The 15,795-nt window shown below is 39.8% G+C and overlaps 1 protein-coding gene across 2 annotated transcripts in view; it reads left to right on the top strand.

The window, feature by feature from the left end:
* The window catches only part of vps13d (vacuolar protein sorting 13 homolog D), a 78,352-nt gene that overhangs the window by 44,839 nt on the left and 17,718 nt on the right, over nt 1-15,795 (top strand). For both annotated transcript variants that reach the window (XM_053317039.1, XM_053317038.1), the window contains exons 38-56: nt 193-333; nt 428-553; nt 6,228-6,333; nt 7,276-7,428; nt 7,581-7,716; nt 7,822-7,869; nt 8,175-8,325; nt 8,457-8,673; nt 8,762-9,009; nt 9,081-9,272; nt 9,383-9,509; nt 9,654-9,796; nt 10,554-10,684; nt 12,215-12,390; nt 13,195-13,318; nt 13,493-13,728; nt 15,119-15,221; nt 15,354-15,511; nt 15,592-15,700. In XM_053317039.1, coding sequence (XP_053173014.1) covers nt 193-333; nt 428-553; nt 6,228-6,333; nt 7,276-7,428; nt 7,581-7,716; nt 7,822-7,869; nt 8,175-8,325; nt 8,457-8,673; nt 8,762-9,009; nt 9,081-9,272; nt 9,383-9,509; nt 9,654-9,796; nt 10,554-10,684; nt 12,215-12,390; nt 13,195-13,318; nt 13,493-13,728; nt 15,119-15,221; nt 15,354-15,511; nt 15,592-15,700 — 2,825 coding nt within the window. The remainder of the gene's footprint in view (nt 1-192; nt 334-427; nt 554-6,227; nt 6,334-7,275; nt 7,429-7,580; nt 7,717-7,821; nt 7,870-8,174; nt 8,326-8,456; nt 8,674-8,761; nt 9,010-9,080; nt 9,273-9,382; nt 9,510-9,653; nt 9,797-10,553; nt 10,685-12,214; nt 12,391-13,194; nt 13,319-13,492; nt 13,729-15,118; nt 15,222-15,353; nt 15,512-15,591; nt 15,701-15,795) is intronic.

Below are 15,795 nucleotides of genomic sequence, written 5' to 3'. Positions count from 1 at the left end.
AGGTAAGTGCAGAGAAAGCTGATGTTATGTAATGATGAAAAGTTGCTCTTTATAAAGGACCAAACTAATCTCAGTTAAAGCAGCAGAGTGGTAATCATTAGGGCAAGTGATGGTTATAATTCAGCAGGATGGATTAGGTTAAGATAGTCTCCCAGGCAGTGTACCACTGACATCTGTGTGTGTGTTTTTCAGGCTGGGAGCCCTTCATTGAACCCTGGCCCTGCTTCTTGTCCTGGCAGCAGCAGGCAGCCGGTCGTCTCCACCCTCCACGTCTGAAGATGGGAATAAGAGCCAAGCAGAGACTGGACATCAACATCACCTCTGTCCTGCTGGGTGAGTAAAAGCTGGAACATGCATCTAAACAAGTTAGTGTGTGCAGTACAGCTTGCTGAACAGTGTTAAATGTGTGTTTGTCTGGATGTTACAGAACAGTACAACACTACCAAGAGCTCCTGGATGGCTGACTACTGCAATGAGGAGGAACAGAACTCCCAGTCCCCCCCCCCTCTGCCCTGGGTGGGCTCCTCTGTCGACCCACCCAGCTTTGTACAGAGTGAGTTAAAATTACACAAAGCACCACAGACAAATCAACTTCTTCACGAACAGATGTTTCAAATAGATTTTAAGGCATATACAGCATCTGGATATCAACTTTTTAATTTATTTAATAAATAAAGAAATAAATGAAACAATGACAGAATAGCCATGTGACAGGACATGTCCACTCAAGTTTTTTTGTTATGAATGACAGTAGAAGACATTATTGCCAATTTAAATTATAAGTATGATGATTTTCTATATTTTCCTCCTGTTAACAAATCCCATAAAGCAGGGGTGTCAAACATCTGGCCCGTGGGTCAGAACCGGCCCGCTAAGGGGTCCAATCCAACTCACAGGATAACTTTACTAAGTATGAGAATTAACATTTTTTTCATCTTGACCAGAATACAATCCTCCAAAAAAACAATGAATACATATTAAATGCATATTTAAACTGATCATATATTGAACATTGTGCAAAATGTTGTTAATCAGCTGCTTCTGTGCAAAATAATCTGGAAAAAAAGACACAATTTTGTTGAAATCATTTTTCTTAAGACAGCTCAGGCTGTTCATCTGTTTTTAAATAGATGGTTTATGAAAGTAAATGTATAACACATATATATTATTTACAGGTTATCATGCAATGGCTTTACTGGTCTGGCCCACTTGAGATCCAATTAGGCTGTATATGTGGCCCTTGAACTAAAATGAGTTTGATACCGCTGCCATGAAGAAATAAAAACCAACAATGAACTAATGCTTCTGTATATCATCCTATACAGCATTCATAAGGAATATACAAACTATCGTGCTCATAAATGGTTTATAACACACTATAATGTAGGTATAAGCATATATAAGGACATTTTAAGTTATACATTTTGTCAACAATTGTTAATTGTCCTATGGAGACATTATACAGCAGTGTACAGTTATGAATGCCCACAGGAAGAGGTATAGGTCTGAACAGATATATTAAGAAACACTTCCATATGCTTACTGTTGATCAACTGTTAACATACTGATTATATACAGTGTTCCTGGTATATCTGTCATCCAAAAACTGTTCAAACACATCAGTGTCACATCTGATGAACAATATAGGCTCTGACTGAATCACTATCTAAGGTTGTTGATGTGCTAATGTTAACCTCTAATGTTCTATATGCACTCATAGAGATCACCACTCCTCTTTTAAGAAGCCATGTGTGGAAACCTTTTGCATAATAAACAAGGCAGAGTAAAAGACAGGATGCTGAGTGTTCAGTGCTGCAGTATGAGGTTTGGATACACAGCTTCTACTCACACTGTCATGAGACCCAAAAACACATCACCTATTGACGTGGACTTATTTATATTTCAGTTAAATGCATAGTTTCATTACTATGATCCAGTGCATTAGAAATTGATTTAATATTTATATTTTAGTTCATGTTATTCATGTTTTTCCTAAGCTTAATTATTACATGCCAAGAAAGCTTTCACCTGTTTATTGGTAATGTTAGACTGCCCTCTAGTGGACAGAACATATAACAATCACATGCTGATGGTGGCCGTGGCAGTGTTTAAGCCTGTGTCTACAGTGTATAGACATAATAAATAATAATTATAGGCTTAATTTGAGCAATTAAAATGTGAATATAATTTGAATATTAAAAATAATAAAGAATACGATTTTAATTGGATTTTAGAAGAGGATTAACAGCAATAACACACCATCCTGCTGCCAGAAATACTCACTAGAACATCAAATATGGATTCATACGCTGCTGAAAATATTCCCCATCGAAAGCAAGTTTTCCTGCTGTTTGAGTGACATTTACCTTTTCATAATAGTGACAAACTATATTTTGTGAACCATTTTCAAAGATTTCCACCCTAAGTAGGAACCAACAGGCTCCAAGTAGAAAGCCATAGACAGTGTGGGGAAGTCAGAGAGTATTCAGAGACAGACTAACACATTATTGAGTTTGATCTTTTCATGGGATTTGTTGACAGCAGGAAAAGTGTAGCATACCTCCAGTGAAGTGTCTGGTTAAAGGATTAGCAGGGTTTCAGTCGGTTACTTTGGTTGTTTGCGTTCATCTTGTGAGAAACTTGGTTGATGAGTTTCAGTTGCTTCACTCCAGCCTCTTATAATGTTCACTTTATATTAATAATGTTAACTAAGAAGTGATAATGAATCATAAAAGTTAACAAAAAGAAACCCTGAAATTCATCAGCCAACTTCTTCTGATGCCTCAGTTTAAAATGAATGGATATGTTGTGATATGTTTGGTTTGCTGACCATGTATTAACACAAGAACTGAACTGAAGCATGAACCCAACTATTCATAACAGTACTGATTTGCAGAGAAGTCGCTGAATGTCGACACAAAGTACAGAATGAGGATGATGAACATCTAACCCTCTTGTGTGTTCCCTTCTGCATGTGTCTCTGTTGTGCAGTAACTATCTCTCTCTGCTGTCAGGTGCTCCTCTTGCTCACCTTAGAACTAGGAGCACAGCCAGCTTGACCTGCCTCGAGCAGCAGATTCACTCCAGAGGTACAGTTCAGAGCTCGGTCGGCCCCCAGACAGTGTCCTCCAGCAGCACGCTATGTGTCAAAGCTCTCATTCAGTCATCATCGATCGTTCCCCCAAATAATACACAAGTGTGTGAGGGGTCGATCAAAAGCCTCAGATGTATCCTGAGAAATTATTAGTTTTAAATTGCTCATAAAATCATGATATTTCACTAATAGTGCCATCGGACAGGGATAAGACTGGCATGAATCATATGGCACATGGCAATTGTATTTTGGCCATTTTTTTCTTCTCACAACTTGTGGCTCTTGATCATTTGACAAGGCCAAATCCAGAGGCCAGATGTATAAAATTCTGTGTCAGCACAAACACAGAGATAAACACACATTCTCTATCATCATCATCATCATCTCAGTCATCATCAGTGAATATCAGTTTTTATAATGCATCCATTACACTAAGTTTATCATGTGCTGCACAGTAAAAAAACAAAAATGGACATAAAAATCTTTTGTTCATTGGATTGGTAAATGGTTTCTGGCATTTTGTGTGTATACTGCACATCTGACCCCTGATCACCTGTCAATCAAAGTGGCCCAGCAATAATGCCAAGAAAATGCCCAACCTGTGGCATTTACATGCATATATGATTACACAGTATTAAAATGTCCCTCCATGTGTCAAAATTCAATATTTCTTTGAAAATCTGAATGACTTGTGCTGTACTGTTCATTTGTAATCTGTCAGTGGCAGAGCAATTTTTTAAACTCGTAGTAGACGTGCTCATTTTGAACAAAAAAAGAAGTGCTGGACCAAAGAACTAAATCTGTGAAAGTGGGAGCTACAGTATACAGACTTTTTTCTGCCTAAAACTTGTGGTTTGAAAAAGATCATTCGGTTTCTAAGAAAAAACGTTCAACTATCCAAATATACTTTTTAAAAAAACTAAAATAAAAGCATGTAAACTATTTTCCTCACTGTTGTGTATTCACTTAGATTTGTGACTCATTTATGGCTCATATAGCCATAGTTAGTTAATTAATTAAGACACAAATCTGCACATTTCATTCTTAAGTTTCAGTAAAGCTGTGTTGCATAAGTTCTAATCCATTCATACAGCTTTAATGTTGAAGATACGCTGCTGGAGGTGTTACAGCACAAATCCTGTCTGGTGCTTTTGGCTGAGGTTTAGGAAATCTGCTACACAGCTGAATGATAACTGTCTGTATATTCAGCAGTGTTGCAGGTTGCAGCAGTGATGACTAGTCATTATAGTCACTATACTGTAGATATAGCCTGTCCTGTCTGTCCTCGTCTTCCAGAACAATTTAACTTTATGTTACTTTGTATTTTGCATGAACAGCATGATTCGCTTGTCTTTTTTTTTACACTGCATGTCAGTGGTTGTAAAACCTTTTTGATAATTCACTTGATGTTCTGGCACTGTAGTCTTATGATTCTGGAAGACTACTGCACACTGTGTAGGATGTAGTATACTGTAGTAGTATAGACCCAAGCAATGTGACATAATGCTAACAACAGTCACTTTTGGGTAGATCATTTATTTCTGGTGCCATTTTCAGGCATAACTGTAACATTTGAAGATATCTAGCTAAACATGGTGATCCAACCTGTCTGACATAACGCAATGCCAGCAATCTCAAATAACTTGTTTCTTTGATTTGATCATGAAGACCAGGCTGCAAGTTTTCACAATTCCTGACACTGTAAAGCTCTCTTGCCTGTTCCAGATGAATCCACAGCTGTCTTTGCAGATGGAAATCTGAAAAGCCCAAACCCTTCTCCTGTCTTTCTCATTACCCATCACCCCCATACAGCAAGGCCTGTTACAATAATTACATTATAGGCTTATCATACAATAACGTAATTATTTCTGAGACAATATATCGTCCAATAAAAGTAGTTATTGTGACAGGCCTACACACAGCAAGACTTAGTTGAAAGTAAAGCTCAGATGATCTTTGCCCCAGATTACTCTGCACTATTAAAGTGATGCAGGAGGTTTTCTACCCGGAAGTTATTGTAAACAAACACTGTGATTGGTTTAGTGTGGATTTGATTATTGTCTGTCAAGCATATTGTCTCAATGAACTGACAGTTTCTCTCTCTCTCTCTCTGTGTCCAGTAGTTTCTATAGATTTTTTATAGTATACAATTAACCTTAAAAGAATTTATGGAAAGTTTTGCCGTCTGTTGAATATAAGTGAAATGGTTCAACTGTACTATGTAAAGTAAATAACTACTGGACACAGAGATCAAAGGTCAAACTGTTCTTTCTTACACTGTGGTAACTGGACCAAAGCAGTGTGTGTTTTTGTTTAATACCAGCAGTCTGCCTACATTTGTGTGTATTATTTTCACTGTGGTATAGGACATCTGTCAAATGTTAAAGTATCTTGCATGATGATTGTGTTCAGTTTACTTTCAGTGACCTCCTGGAAAATCATTGATCTACAAATTACCATTCATAATTCTGTGCTTTTACTTTAGTTGATTCCATATATTTATCATGGTGTACTTTATGTTCATGTGTAGTACATGAGCAATAGACCAAGCCAATTATAACTGTTGGCAAATTTATATAAACGCACAAGCATGGCAGTGCCTTTTTTAAAGGGGTACTTTAGCAATGTAGTTTTGAACATCTATAAATTGGGGGATTTACAAGAGACACTTAAAAATGAATGATCCAAATTAAAGCAACACTAGATATCCCAATTTATAATCCCTACTGTGGGTAAGGCTACAAAAAACCCACATTTCATCAGACACCTTTCCTCTGTCAGTACTGTAAATGGCCATGTCTTTAAACTCCACACCTCCAGTTTTTAATGTTTGCTTTTAGTTCAGTTTTCTGTTTGTGTCTGAGACCAAGCTGAGATAATTAACCCTGATGTAGAAAACTCCTTCACAGATGTTACACTGGCTGAGTTGAGCTTTATGTGTAAAAGTGATGGAGTGCCCCTTTAAAATATTTAAGGCAACTTTGCCTTGGCTGTTCTTTATATCTCACGGCCATAGAAGAAATCAAGTGCATGACTGTTAAACTTGAACATACAGCACTGTTAGCATTGAGTAATGTAAAGGCCAAGCACGCTCCTTCCTTTCTTTTTTCATTGTTACCATTTCTGTTTCCAGCAGACGTCAAGCTGTCCAAGAGAAGGCAGCCATTTGTGCCGTACGCTCTGCGCAACCATACAGGATGTACCATGTGGTTCGCCACTCTGACTACAACACCCACAAGGTAGGTGGAACAATCCCCATCTACACTGCACACTGGAGATTTGAAGTGGTAAGTATACCAGATCCAGAACCTGAAACAAAGGTGGACTGATGTGGGCCAGTCAGGGTATTCATTTAGTTAGTATAACACTAAATATGTGTCTCATTTTCACTACTTTGATATGAGAAATATGGAGCACAATTGCAATGTACATACAAAATCCTAATTTGGAGAATAAAGTTTATTGGTATCCTGGAGCTATATAATGACAATACAGTGTGTGTGCCAACACTGACAAACTGTATAAAAATGCCAAATCAAACAATGCCATTCTGTGTCACATGGCCCCCTATTCGTGTGCAAAATATGCATGTGTCATTGGTTGGTGTAACTTGTAAGTGATGTTAGAAGAAAAAGAAGAAGAAGGAGGTCATTAAATCATCAATATGTCAGTGATAGATCTGTGGATCAGTGCTGCATGCTAATATGTTAGTATATACAGTATATGCTACAATGGGTCTTTAAGATGGCAGTCTTAGTAGGTTTGTCTGTCTGTTCCACACTTCAGCAAGATATCGCAACAAATAAAGACATACAACAATACCAGATATCTCTTAATGTAAAGTAATAGGCAGCTCTTAAGGCCACCTTAAGAGCTAACATTTTCAGGCCCCTTACTGGTAAAACTCTGAGGGTATGTTGTTGTTACTGGTAATAAGTAACAGTTCACATGTTGAAGTGTTCCTGGGCAAGATGCTTAAGCCTAAATTGATCCTGAAGGCTGTGCCATTGGTGAATGTGTGTGTGAATGTGTGAATGTTGGCATTGTAGTGTAAAGCATTTTGAGTGGTCGAAAGACTAGAAACACTTTATAAATTCAGTCCATTTACCATTCAACATCTGTGTAGAAAATGACCTCAGATACTGTAAATTTCTCCAAGTAAAGCTATTCATTTCCCACAGGGTGGCACTGTCTCACAGCAGCAGTGCAGATTCCATCTCAGAAGTCCACGGTCCAGGAACTGATGACACCCACAATGTCAGCCAGTGGAGAGAGGTGCTACCTGGGGAGGAGATTCCCTTTGAGTTTGAAGCTCGAGAGAAACTTCGCCACCGGTACAGCTCTGATTCTCTGTTATAGCATCTGTGCATCTTATCCACTGTAGAATTCATTCTAGTGTAAATGCTAGAGTGTTGAAAAGTGTTATTTCCATAATTGCATTATGTGGATTGTGATAACTGATACCTTCCTGCCTCCTCCTCTGCAGACACACTCATGAGTTGAAGCTGCACCAGCTGCTCGTTCGAGTGTGTGGATGGGAGCAAGTTAAGCCGGTGTCTGTGGACAAAGTGGGCATTTTCTTCCGTTATGCGGCTCCAGACAAAAACAGCTCCTCCAACACTGTAAGCACAAATCTAAACAAACAAAGCTCATGTTGATCAAGTCCTGCCTTCCAGTACTTACTAATTCTCCCAGAATACATGTTTAATATTTCTTTTTATCCACAGGTTGGCAGTCCCATCAGCAGGACCAACATCATCCACCCACATGTCTATGTAAGTCTGCCAAGTTCTGTTTCTAATCATGATGATCAATAAGAAGTAATCATTTAGAATCCAGTGTAGACCTGCAACCAACAACTATTTTCATTATTGACTTATATATAATATATACTTGGCATATATTAAGGTTTAATATAAACCTGTTTCATATAAAGGCCGATCTTTAATATAAGCCTGTTTCATATAAAAGCCTGGTTGAATGCTGAGTGTTTGTGTTTCTTGGCAGCTCAGCACTTGACATGAAACCTGATGGTGATATGTTGTGTTGCTCTTTCTGTTTTCTCCTTTCTGTCCTCCAGTTCTCAGCCCTGCCTCCAGTCAGAGTGGTCTTCTCCATCACAATGGAGGGCAGCGCCAGGAAGGTCATCACGGTCCGCTCTGCCCTCATTGTGAAGAACCGGCTAGACGTTCCTATGGAGGTCAGGCTTGACAGCCCCTCTGCTCCTGACAGTAAGACTCTTCTCCAACAATGGATCATATAAAACCTCTGCAACAAAGATTATATTTATTTAAGTTTATTATATTTTATTTTATTTATTGTGTTTACTGTAATGAGGCTAACCGTGTCCCTGTGTTGACAGAACCAGTGGTCTTGCCTCCCATCCTGCCTGGCCAGTCCTTGGCGGTCCCCCTCCACTTGACATCCTGGCGCCTGCAGGCTCGACCCAAAGGCCTGGGCTTGTTCTTCTGTAAGGTTCCCATCCACTGGACCACTGTGGAGCGGCCTGGAGAGATCAGCAGCAGTAAGAGGGAGTGTCAGTCAGCAGACTTCGATGACAGCCTTAAGCGTAACTTCAGGTAGACACAGTCAATCAGACATTCTGTTCTTTGTTCTTGTCTTCCCTGCATTTGTCACCACTCCACTCATTCTTCTGCATCTCCTCAGGTTTTGTGTGGTCATCAGAAAGGAGAACTACCCAGACCAGCAGCCTGCCAAGAAGGTTTCGGGCAGCGCAAAGCAGATCTATCGGCAGCCGGGCCACACCATCTACCTGCTGCCCACCATGGTGCTGGCCAACCTGCTGCCCTGTGAAATCAACTTCTACATCAAGGGAACATCCATCAAAGGCTCACTGAAGCCTGGAAAAGAGGCTGTGCTTCACGCTGCAGACACCTCGCAGAATATGGAGCTAGGTCAGGACTATTTATTTTCTAAACATTTTCCTTGTTTCTTACTCCTAGTGTTAATGATGTGTGTCCTTCAGGAGTCCTGCTGGAGAACTTTGCCGTATGCAAAGAGCTGCTAATTCCTCCTGGAACTCAGAACTATGTGGTGCGCATGAGGCTGTATGACACCAACAAGCGCCTGCTTTGCCTCACCATCCGCATCATCCTGCGGGCACAGGGGGCACTAAAGATCTTGATTTCTGCCCCCTACTGGCTCATCAACAAGACTGGTAATGTTGTTGTTGTCGTCATTCAAAACTAGTAAAACAAAAACAGCCCAGTCATAGCTTGAAGAACAAGCTTCCTTGTTATCATTCCCTAAAGACATTTCTTCTTGCAGGTCTGCCGTTAATTTTCCGTCAGGACAACGGCAAAACTGATGCAGCAGGCCAATTTGAGGAGCATGAGTTAGCCAGGAGCCTCAGTCCATTACTGTTCTGCTACACTGACAAGGAGCAGCCTGCTATGTAAGTGTGTCCACACAAAGGACACACAAATCTAATTTGCCCAAATAGATTCTTGATGTTCTGTGGGGTTATTTACTAAAAAGCATCCTCCTGCTGTTTTTATTCATTCATCCTTACCTCCATTTTCCCCTATCTTGATCCTAGGTGTACCATGCGGATTGGAAAAGGGATCCACCCAGATGGAGTTCCAGGCTGGTGCCAGGGCTTCTCTCTGGATGGAGGGAGTGGAGTCAGAGCAGTGAAGGTTATCCAGCACGGGAACAGGCCCGGCCTCATCTACAACATAGGCAAGTTGTTGTATTCACAATCAATACATGGAGAGCACTAACTGAAGTAGTGTCAGATTTAATGATGGACAGTATTGGGATTGGGCCGAGCCAATTCTTGGACCATTGGGTACACAGGACTGGGATCACGGACGATCATTTCACTTGAGTCAATTTATCAGATTTCCACACAGGGGGAGCAGAGAACTGGAGACACACAAAGGCTCTATACAATATGCACTAGTACTCTCCAACACCTTGTGTCGAGCTTGTTTTAATGATTGTAAAGTAATGTTCACTTTTAACTGATTTTGGGCATATAACAAGAAAACTGAAATGATCTGAACTGCAATTAGTCCATTAGAATGTATTCATGATCTGCTTTGCTGATTAGAAGTTATGGATTTCAAAATGTTGATGCAACCAGGTCAGATGAATTACATTTCTTTCATACTGTGTGATGTGTGATGTATCCCTGGTTTTCATCTTTTGCCTTTGATCAGGACTGAAAAAATACCTCTCTAATAATATTGTGTCTTCTTTATATGATTTGCGTGGAAGGTTTCCTGCATCACCTCAGTGCCTTTGTGATTATCATTATTGTTAATGAAGTTTTGCATCTGAATGAATCTTAAGTCCTTGTTGGGTGGACAGTTATACAAGTAGATGATCTGACATAAAGCAGCACTTCCTCACTCTCACACTGTGCACACTAAAGATCACATTATCAATCAAACTCTTTGTCATGCATTCATTTGTCCTTGTCTGACCAACACAGGCATTAGTGTGCGGAAAGGAAAAGGACGCTACAGAGACACTCACATCGTGACTTTCGCCCCACGCTATCTCCTGGACAATCGCTCTACACACAAACTGGCCTTTGCTCAGAGAGAGTTTGCAAGAGGAAAGGTGAGAAATGAACTGGTGGCCTTATTTTTAAGAAACATATTCCACACCTCATATTCTGTTACCATCTCTACTCTCACCTACTTAATAAAAGTAACATCCCCCCAAAAAGAAAAGGCAGCATACACAATAACAGAGCTCTGTATTAGGGATAACTGATACTGGATTTTTAGGGTCGCTACCGATATTAAGGAGTAACATCGTATCAACCGATAATTTTATATATAAAGACTATATACATGAACATATATTTTTTTGAAATGATCCCTTTAAAAATTAGAAATAACTATGACTAATTAAACTATTTATAACTAACTAAATAACAAAATACACACAACATAACAAAACAAAACCCATGTACATATATATTAAACTTGAATTATGGAAAAGGATCAAATATACAGGATGTCCATAAAGTCTCTTATTACAAAAGCAAATTAATAGACAAATCTGTGGAAATGTAATCATTTAATACACCTCTATACGGGCTCCATTAGTTGCACGAAGACATCAAGACGGTACTCGATTTCTTGCCATGTTGGCTGTAGCAGAGCCTCATCAATGGTGGCAATGGCATCAGTGATCTTTTGTTTCAGGTCGTTGATATCCCGTAATCACAAATGCAATGTGATTAAAAACTTTGATAATCACTAAGTACATAGAACAAATCTGATTAACATATCTCATCAATTGCTTTTGTAATTAATTTTTTAAATTGTAAAGAGACTTTGTGGACACACTGTACATTAAATGTTACCCATATAACTTAGAAAATATATACATATATGCTAGTACCAATATATTTGTGATAGGTCAATATTGGACAATAACATCAGCTGACCAATATATTGGTCGGGCTCTAATATGTATCGTCAACAATACAGTCACTCCAAATCAAACATACCTAGACCACTATGAAAACTGTTAGTCATTGGTGGTTACTCTCTTATACCAATTTCTATAGAGGTATAACACCTGTACCCATGCTGGTACTGAATCTAGTCAAAATTTGACTCCTTGTTTAAGCCATTACTCAGTCAAATCTGAACTCAGACATCATACACTTAAAGTCATTTTAGATTCAGTGTGACTTACGTTCCCTGAGGACATCATCTCTGATTCACTGTGAGTAAATATCCATCAATTTGCTTAGAAATCATATAAAAAGACTCCAGAAAAAGAGAGTCATCATGTTTTTGTATCAATGTAATTCAGTGATAGTGTTCTGTACATTCATGGGTACATTGCAAACAAGAACTGCTAATAGCTAATTCAACACACTTTTAATAGTGCTAATTTGGTAAAATGTGAACAATTATAGGCTTAAAAAAACAGGCTCAAGTTGTAGCTCAATGCTAACTTGCTGAATCCATAATGTTAAAACAGTTGTTCTAATGCATTATGGGAATTGTTGATCCAAAACTTGTAGCCAAAGTCTCTATCTGTAGTCTCTTCCCCCCCAGTTTCATCTACAGAGAGACAAAAAAGTATATGATGACTGATATAAGTGATGACTGAATACATTTGTCATAGGGTACGGTCAATCCAGAGGGCTACATCTCCACCCTGCCAGGCTCCAGCGTGGTCTTCCACTGGCCACGCAACGACTATGACCAGCTGCTGTGTGTGCGCCTCATGGACACTCCCAACTGCACCTGGTCTGGAGGCTTCGAGGTCAACAAACCAAAGTCCTTCCATGTCAACATGAGGTGAAAAACATGAACATCACACACTCTCCAACACACTTCCAAATGACAGTGGCTCTGAAAGCACTTTTCTTCCTCTTCTTTTTTCCTCTCATTTTCATATATTTATCCTCTTATTGTTAATGTTTTTAATTGTATATATAGAGACACAGCTATGTTATAAAGTTAAGTCCATTTTATTTTCTAGCCAAAAATCTCAGATGTATATTACTCTCCATTTTTGGCTGTTGAAAATAACAGTTAAAGGATTAAAGGGAATGTAAAGGCCCATTTATGCTCAACGTTAAATACGGATACGGACCAAACGGAGCAGTACCACCGGAAACCATGGGGGGCAGTGTTGCTGTCACTACTCGATACGTAGCTCTAGTGAGACATGAAGAAGAAATAACAATGGTGGAACTTTTTGAGGAAAGGTTTTACGAGTTGGTTAGAAACTTTAAACATATAGTTTTTGTCTTTTATGCAAGAGGAACATTATCAATATCTCCTCCACAGTCGCCATGTTTGTTTGTGAGTTTGTTGTTGTCATAAACTTTTGACTCTGGGCTGCCCCCTGGTGGATGCATTGGTTAACGTCCATGCCAACGTAAAGGATGCATGGAAGTATGTGAACAGTGATGGTAACATCGTTTGAAAAGGACGGATACATTTTCATACGTACGTTGAGCATAAATGGGCCTTCACTCTCATTGTCTGTCCTTTCCTTGGACTGCCCATCTGCTCCATCTGGATCATGAACATGTGTCCATAGTTGAAGTAGTCCTGAGTGTTTGACAGGTTTTAAATGGATCTTGGTTTGAACAGGGACACTCTGGGGAACTGTTTCTTCCTGCGGACAGAGATCACCCTGAAGGGAGCTACCTACCAGATCTCCTTCACCGACACCGACCAGCTGCCTCCACCGTTCCGCATCGACAACATCTCTGAGGTAAGCTGCTGCTTTGACAGCTTCAGTCACATGACCAATCACTGACTGGACAAGAGAAGAGAGACAAGAAACAGTTTTCCTCCCAAAAAAGTGAGATTGACCAACTGCCTTAAAGAGGTTTTCAGATACTACAAATAGAATAAATATGATAGTCCATGGTTTGAATCTCTTCAGGTGCCTATCCAGTTCTGGCAGCACGGGGTTGCTGACATCCGGCTGCACACCGAGGTGAAGGACGGCTCAGTACTGGACTACGCCTGCGATGAGCCCACGCTGCCCCCCTACCTCACTCTGACCGTGAAGGGAGCGGGATCTTCAGAGGTCACGTCTGACATGAACTTCTTCAGAGAATACAACAAGCTCTACTACGAGAACTTCATCTACATCGCAGCCACGCACACCTTCTCACAGTACGGACCACTCACATGACTCATCGTTTTATTCATATACAAGGAACAACACCACACACAGTGACCCCCCCCCCCCCAAAATCCAGACAGCTATACAGCATATCATTTAAAAAAAATTAAAAAAAAGACCTAAATAGGCATCAAAAACTATGTTAGTTAATCATATGAAAAACAGAGAAGTTCTTCACCTCTGCAGGTAAATAGCCTAAGAAAGGTGACCAAACCTTTAGAAACAGCTCGTCTTCTCCTTTTAAGACAGCCTGTAATCTTTCATGAGGGAGGGTGTTAAGAATCTCTCTGCACTGGAGGGCAACACTTGGTCTTTGATCCATTTGTGCAAGATGTACTTTCGAGTAATTAAAAGGAGCTTTTATAGTGTGATGAAGGGAGATGTAATTCCCTGAGGGGAAGGCCCAACAGGAAAACAGCAGGGTCCTTTTTTTATTTGAAATATTTCACTAATTACCCTGGAGATACATGCCCAGAATCTGGAAATTAATTTGCACTCCCAGAAGCAATAGAAATGCTTCCTCTATTAGAATGACGCTTAATGCATTTATATATTTTATGCGAGGTAACAGGAGTGATATGTAGCCCTCAGTCTGTTACATGTACACATGGATCTGATTAAGTGTAGCTGATTGCCAATCATTTTCAATTTATTCAGAACCTAAATCTTTCCCATTTATGTGAAATACTTGGTATTATCTGGCTTATGTGTCAGATGAACTGAGAACACGATAACATGATGATACAGATTTTCAGTCCATAATACTGTCCCAAACACTTCTTGAAGAGCCACACACAGAGTGAATTTATTTCTCTCTCTCTCTCTCTCTCTCTCTCTCTCTCTCTCTCTCTCTCTCTCTCTCTCTCTCTCTCTCTCTCTGAGTCACATTAATAGCTGAATTTTTACATTTCAAAAGGTTTTGTAATAGAAGTGAAATACTAGTAAAATAATCAAAATACATGAAAGTTGGGTTATGATGTTGGAGGACTGTGTGTGTGTGTGTGTGTGTGTGTATCTCTGCTAATTAAGAACATGCAATTAGAGGCTTTTGTGCTCTCTGCATTTTTCATTATGAGTCAATCAGTGTGATGAAATGTGGAGGAAAGTCTAAAACACAGCATTGATCCTCTTTTTTCTTTCTTTTTAAAAAATGTGTACATAAAAGAAAAAAAACTTAATACAAGAAAAAGAAATGTGGTGAGACATTCAATATAAAAACTTAAGAGTAAAGAAATACAAACACATACATAAAAAAGTAACACAAAAACGTAAACCAAAGGTATACAACTATCCTGCACATGACTCCTCATCTCACATCATTTCATACCATGATGTTCTCTCATGTATGAAAGTTAAAGCAGCCTGATTCTGTTCATACAGTAATGCTGAGAAGAGGTCTGTTGGGAAGAAGCATCTGGTGAGATGTGCTGAACTGGTTCTCGATGTGGACACCAAGACACAGAGGGTCATCCTGAAAAAGAAGGTACTGTCAAATATACTTTGATCAGTGTTTAAATAAAGTTTTAGGGGAGATTGTTGAGCTGAGTTGATCATTTGTTGGTCAGTTGTCAGAAATTGGGATTTTCTGTTTGAGTTTTCTGTGATTGTCTGACAGGAGCCGGGGAAACGCTCCCAGCTGTGGAGGATGACGGGGACCGGCATGCTGTGTCACGAAGGCTCCTCTCCACCGCAGAGCAAGCCAGCCCAGCCGCGTCCACTGGACTCCTCTCTGGTGCTGGACATCGCTGGGCTCGCAGCTGTTAGTGACAACAGGTTAGTGCTGTGAGCAGCTGGACTATGAACTGGAAGGACAGGATGTAAGGATTGACTCTCTACCTGTTTGTCTCTCTCAGTTTTGAGCCGTTAATGCTCAGGAGGCCAGACTCTCGTCGCAGCACCACTCAGACTTGGTACTTCAGCTCAGGCATGCTGACCTGCGGCCTTCCTCGCCTGGTAGTACAGGTGAGTACACCAAGCTGTGTTACTGTGTCTGTGATTTCTCTGCAACTAATGATTATTTTAATCTAACTAATGATTAATTAATCATTTTATCTATT

Source organism: Scomber japonicus, chromosome 4, assembly GCF_027409825.1.
Source record: "Scomber japonicus isolate fScoJap1 chromosome 4, fScoJap1.pri, whole genome shotgun sequence".
NCBI classification, from domain to species: Eukaryota; Metazoa; Chordata; class Actinopteri; order Scombriformes; family Scombridae; genus Scomber; species Scomber japonicus.
This window is presented reverse-complemented; position numbering and strand designations above follow the sequence as displayed.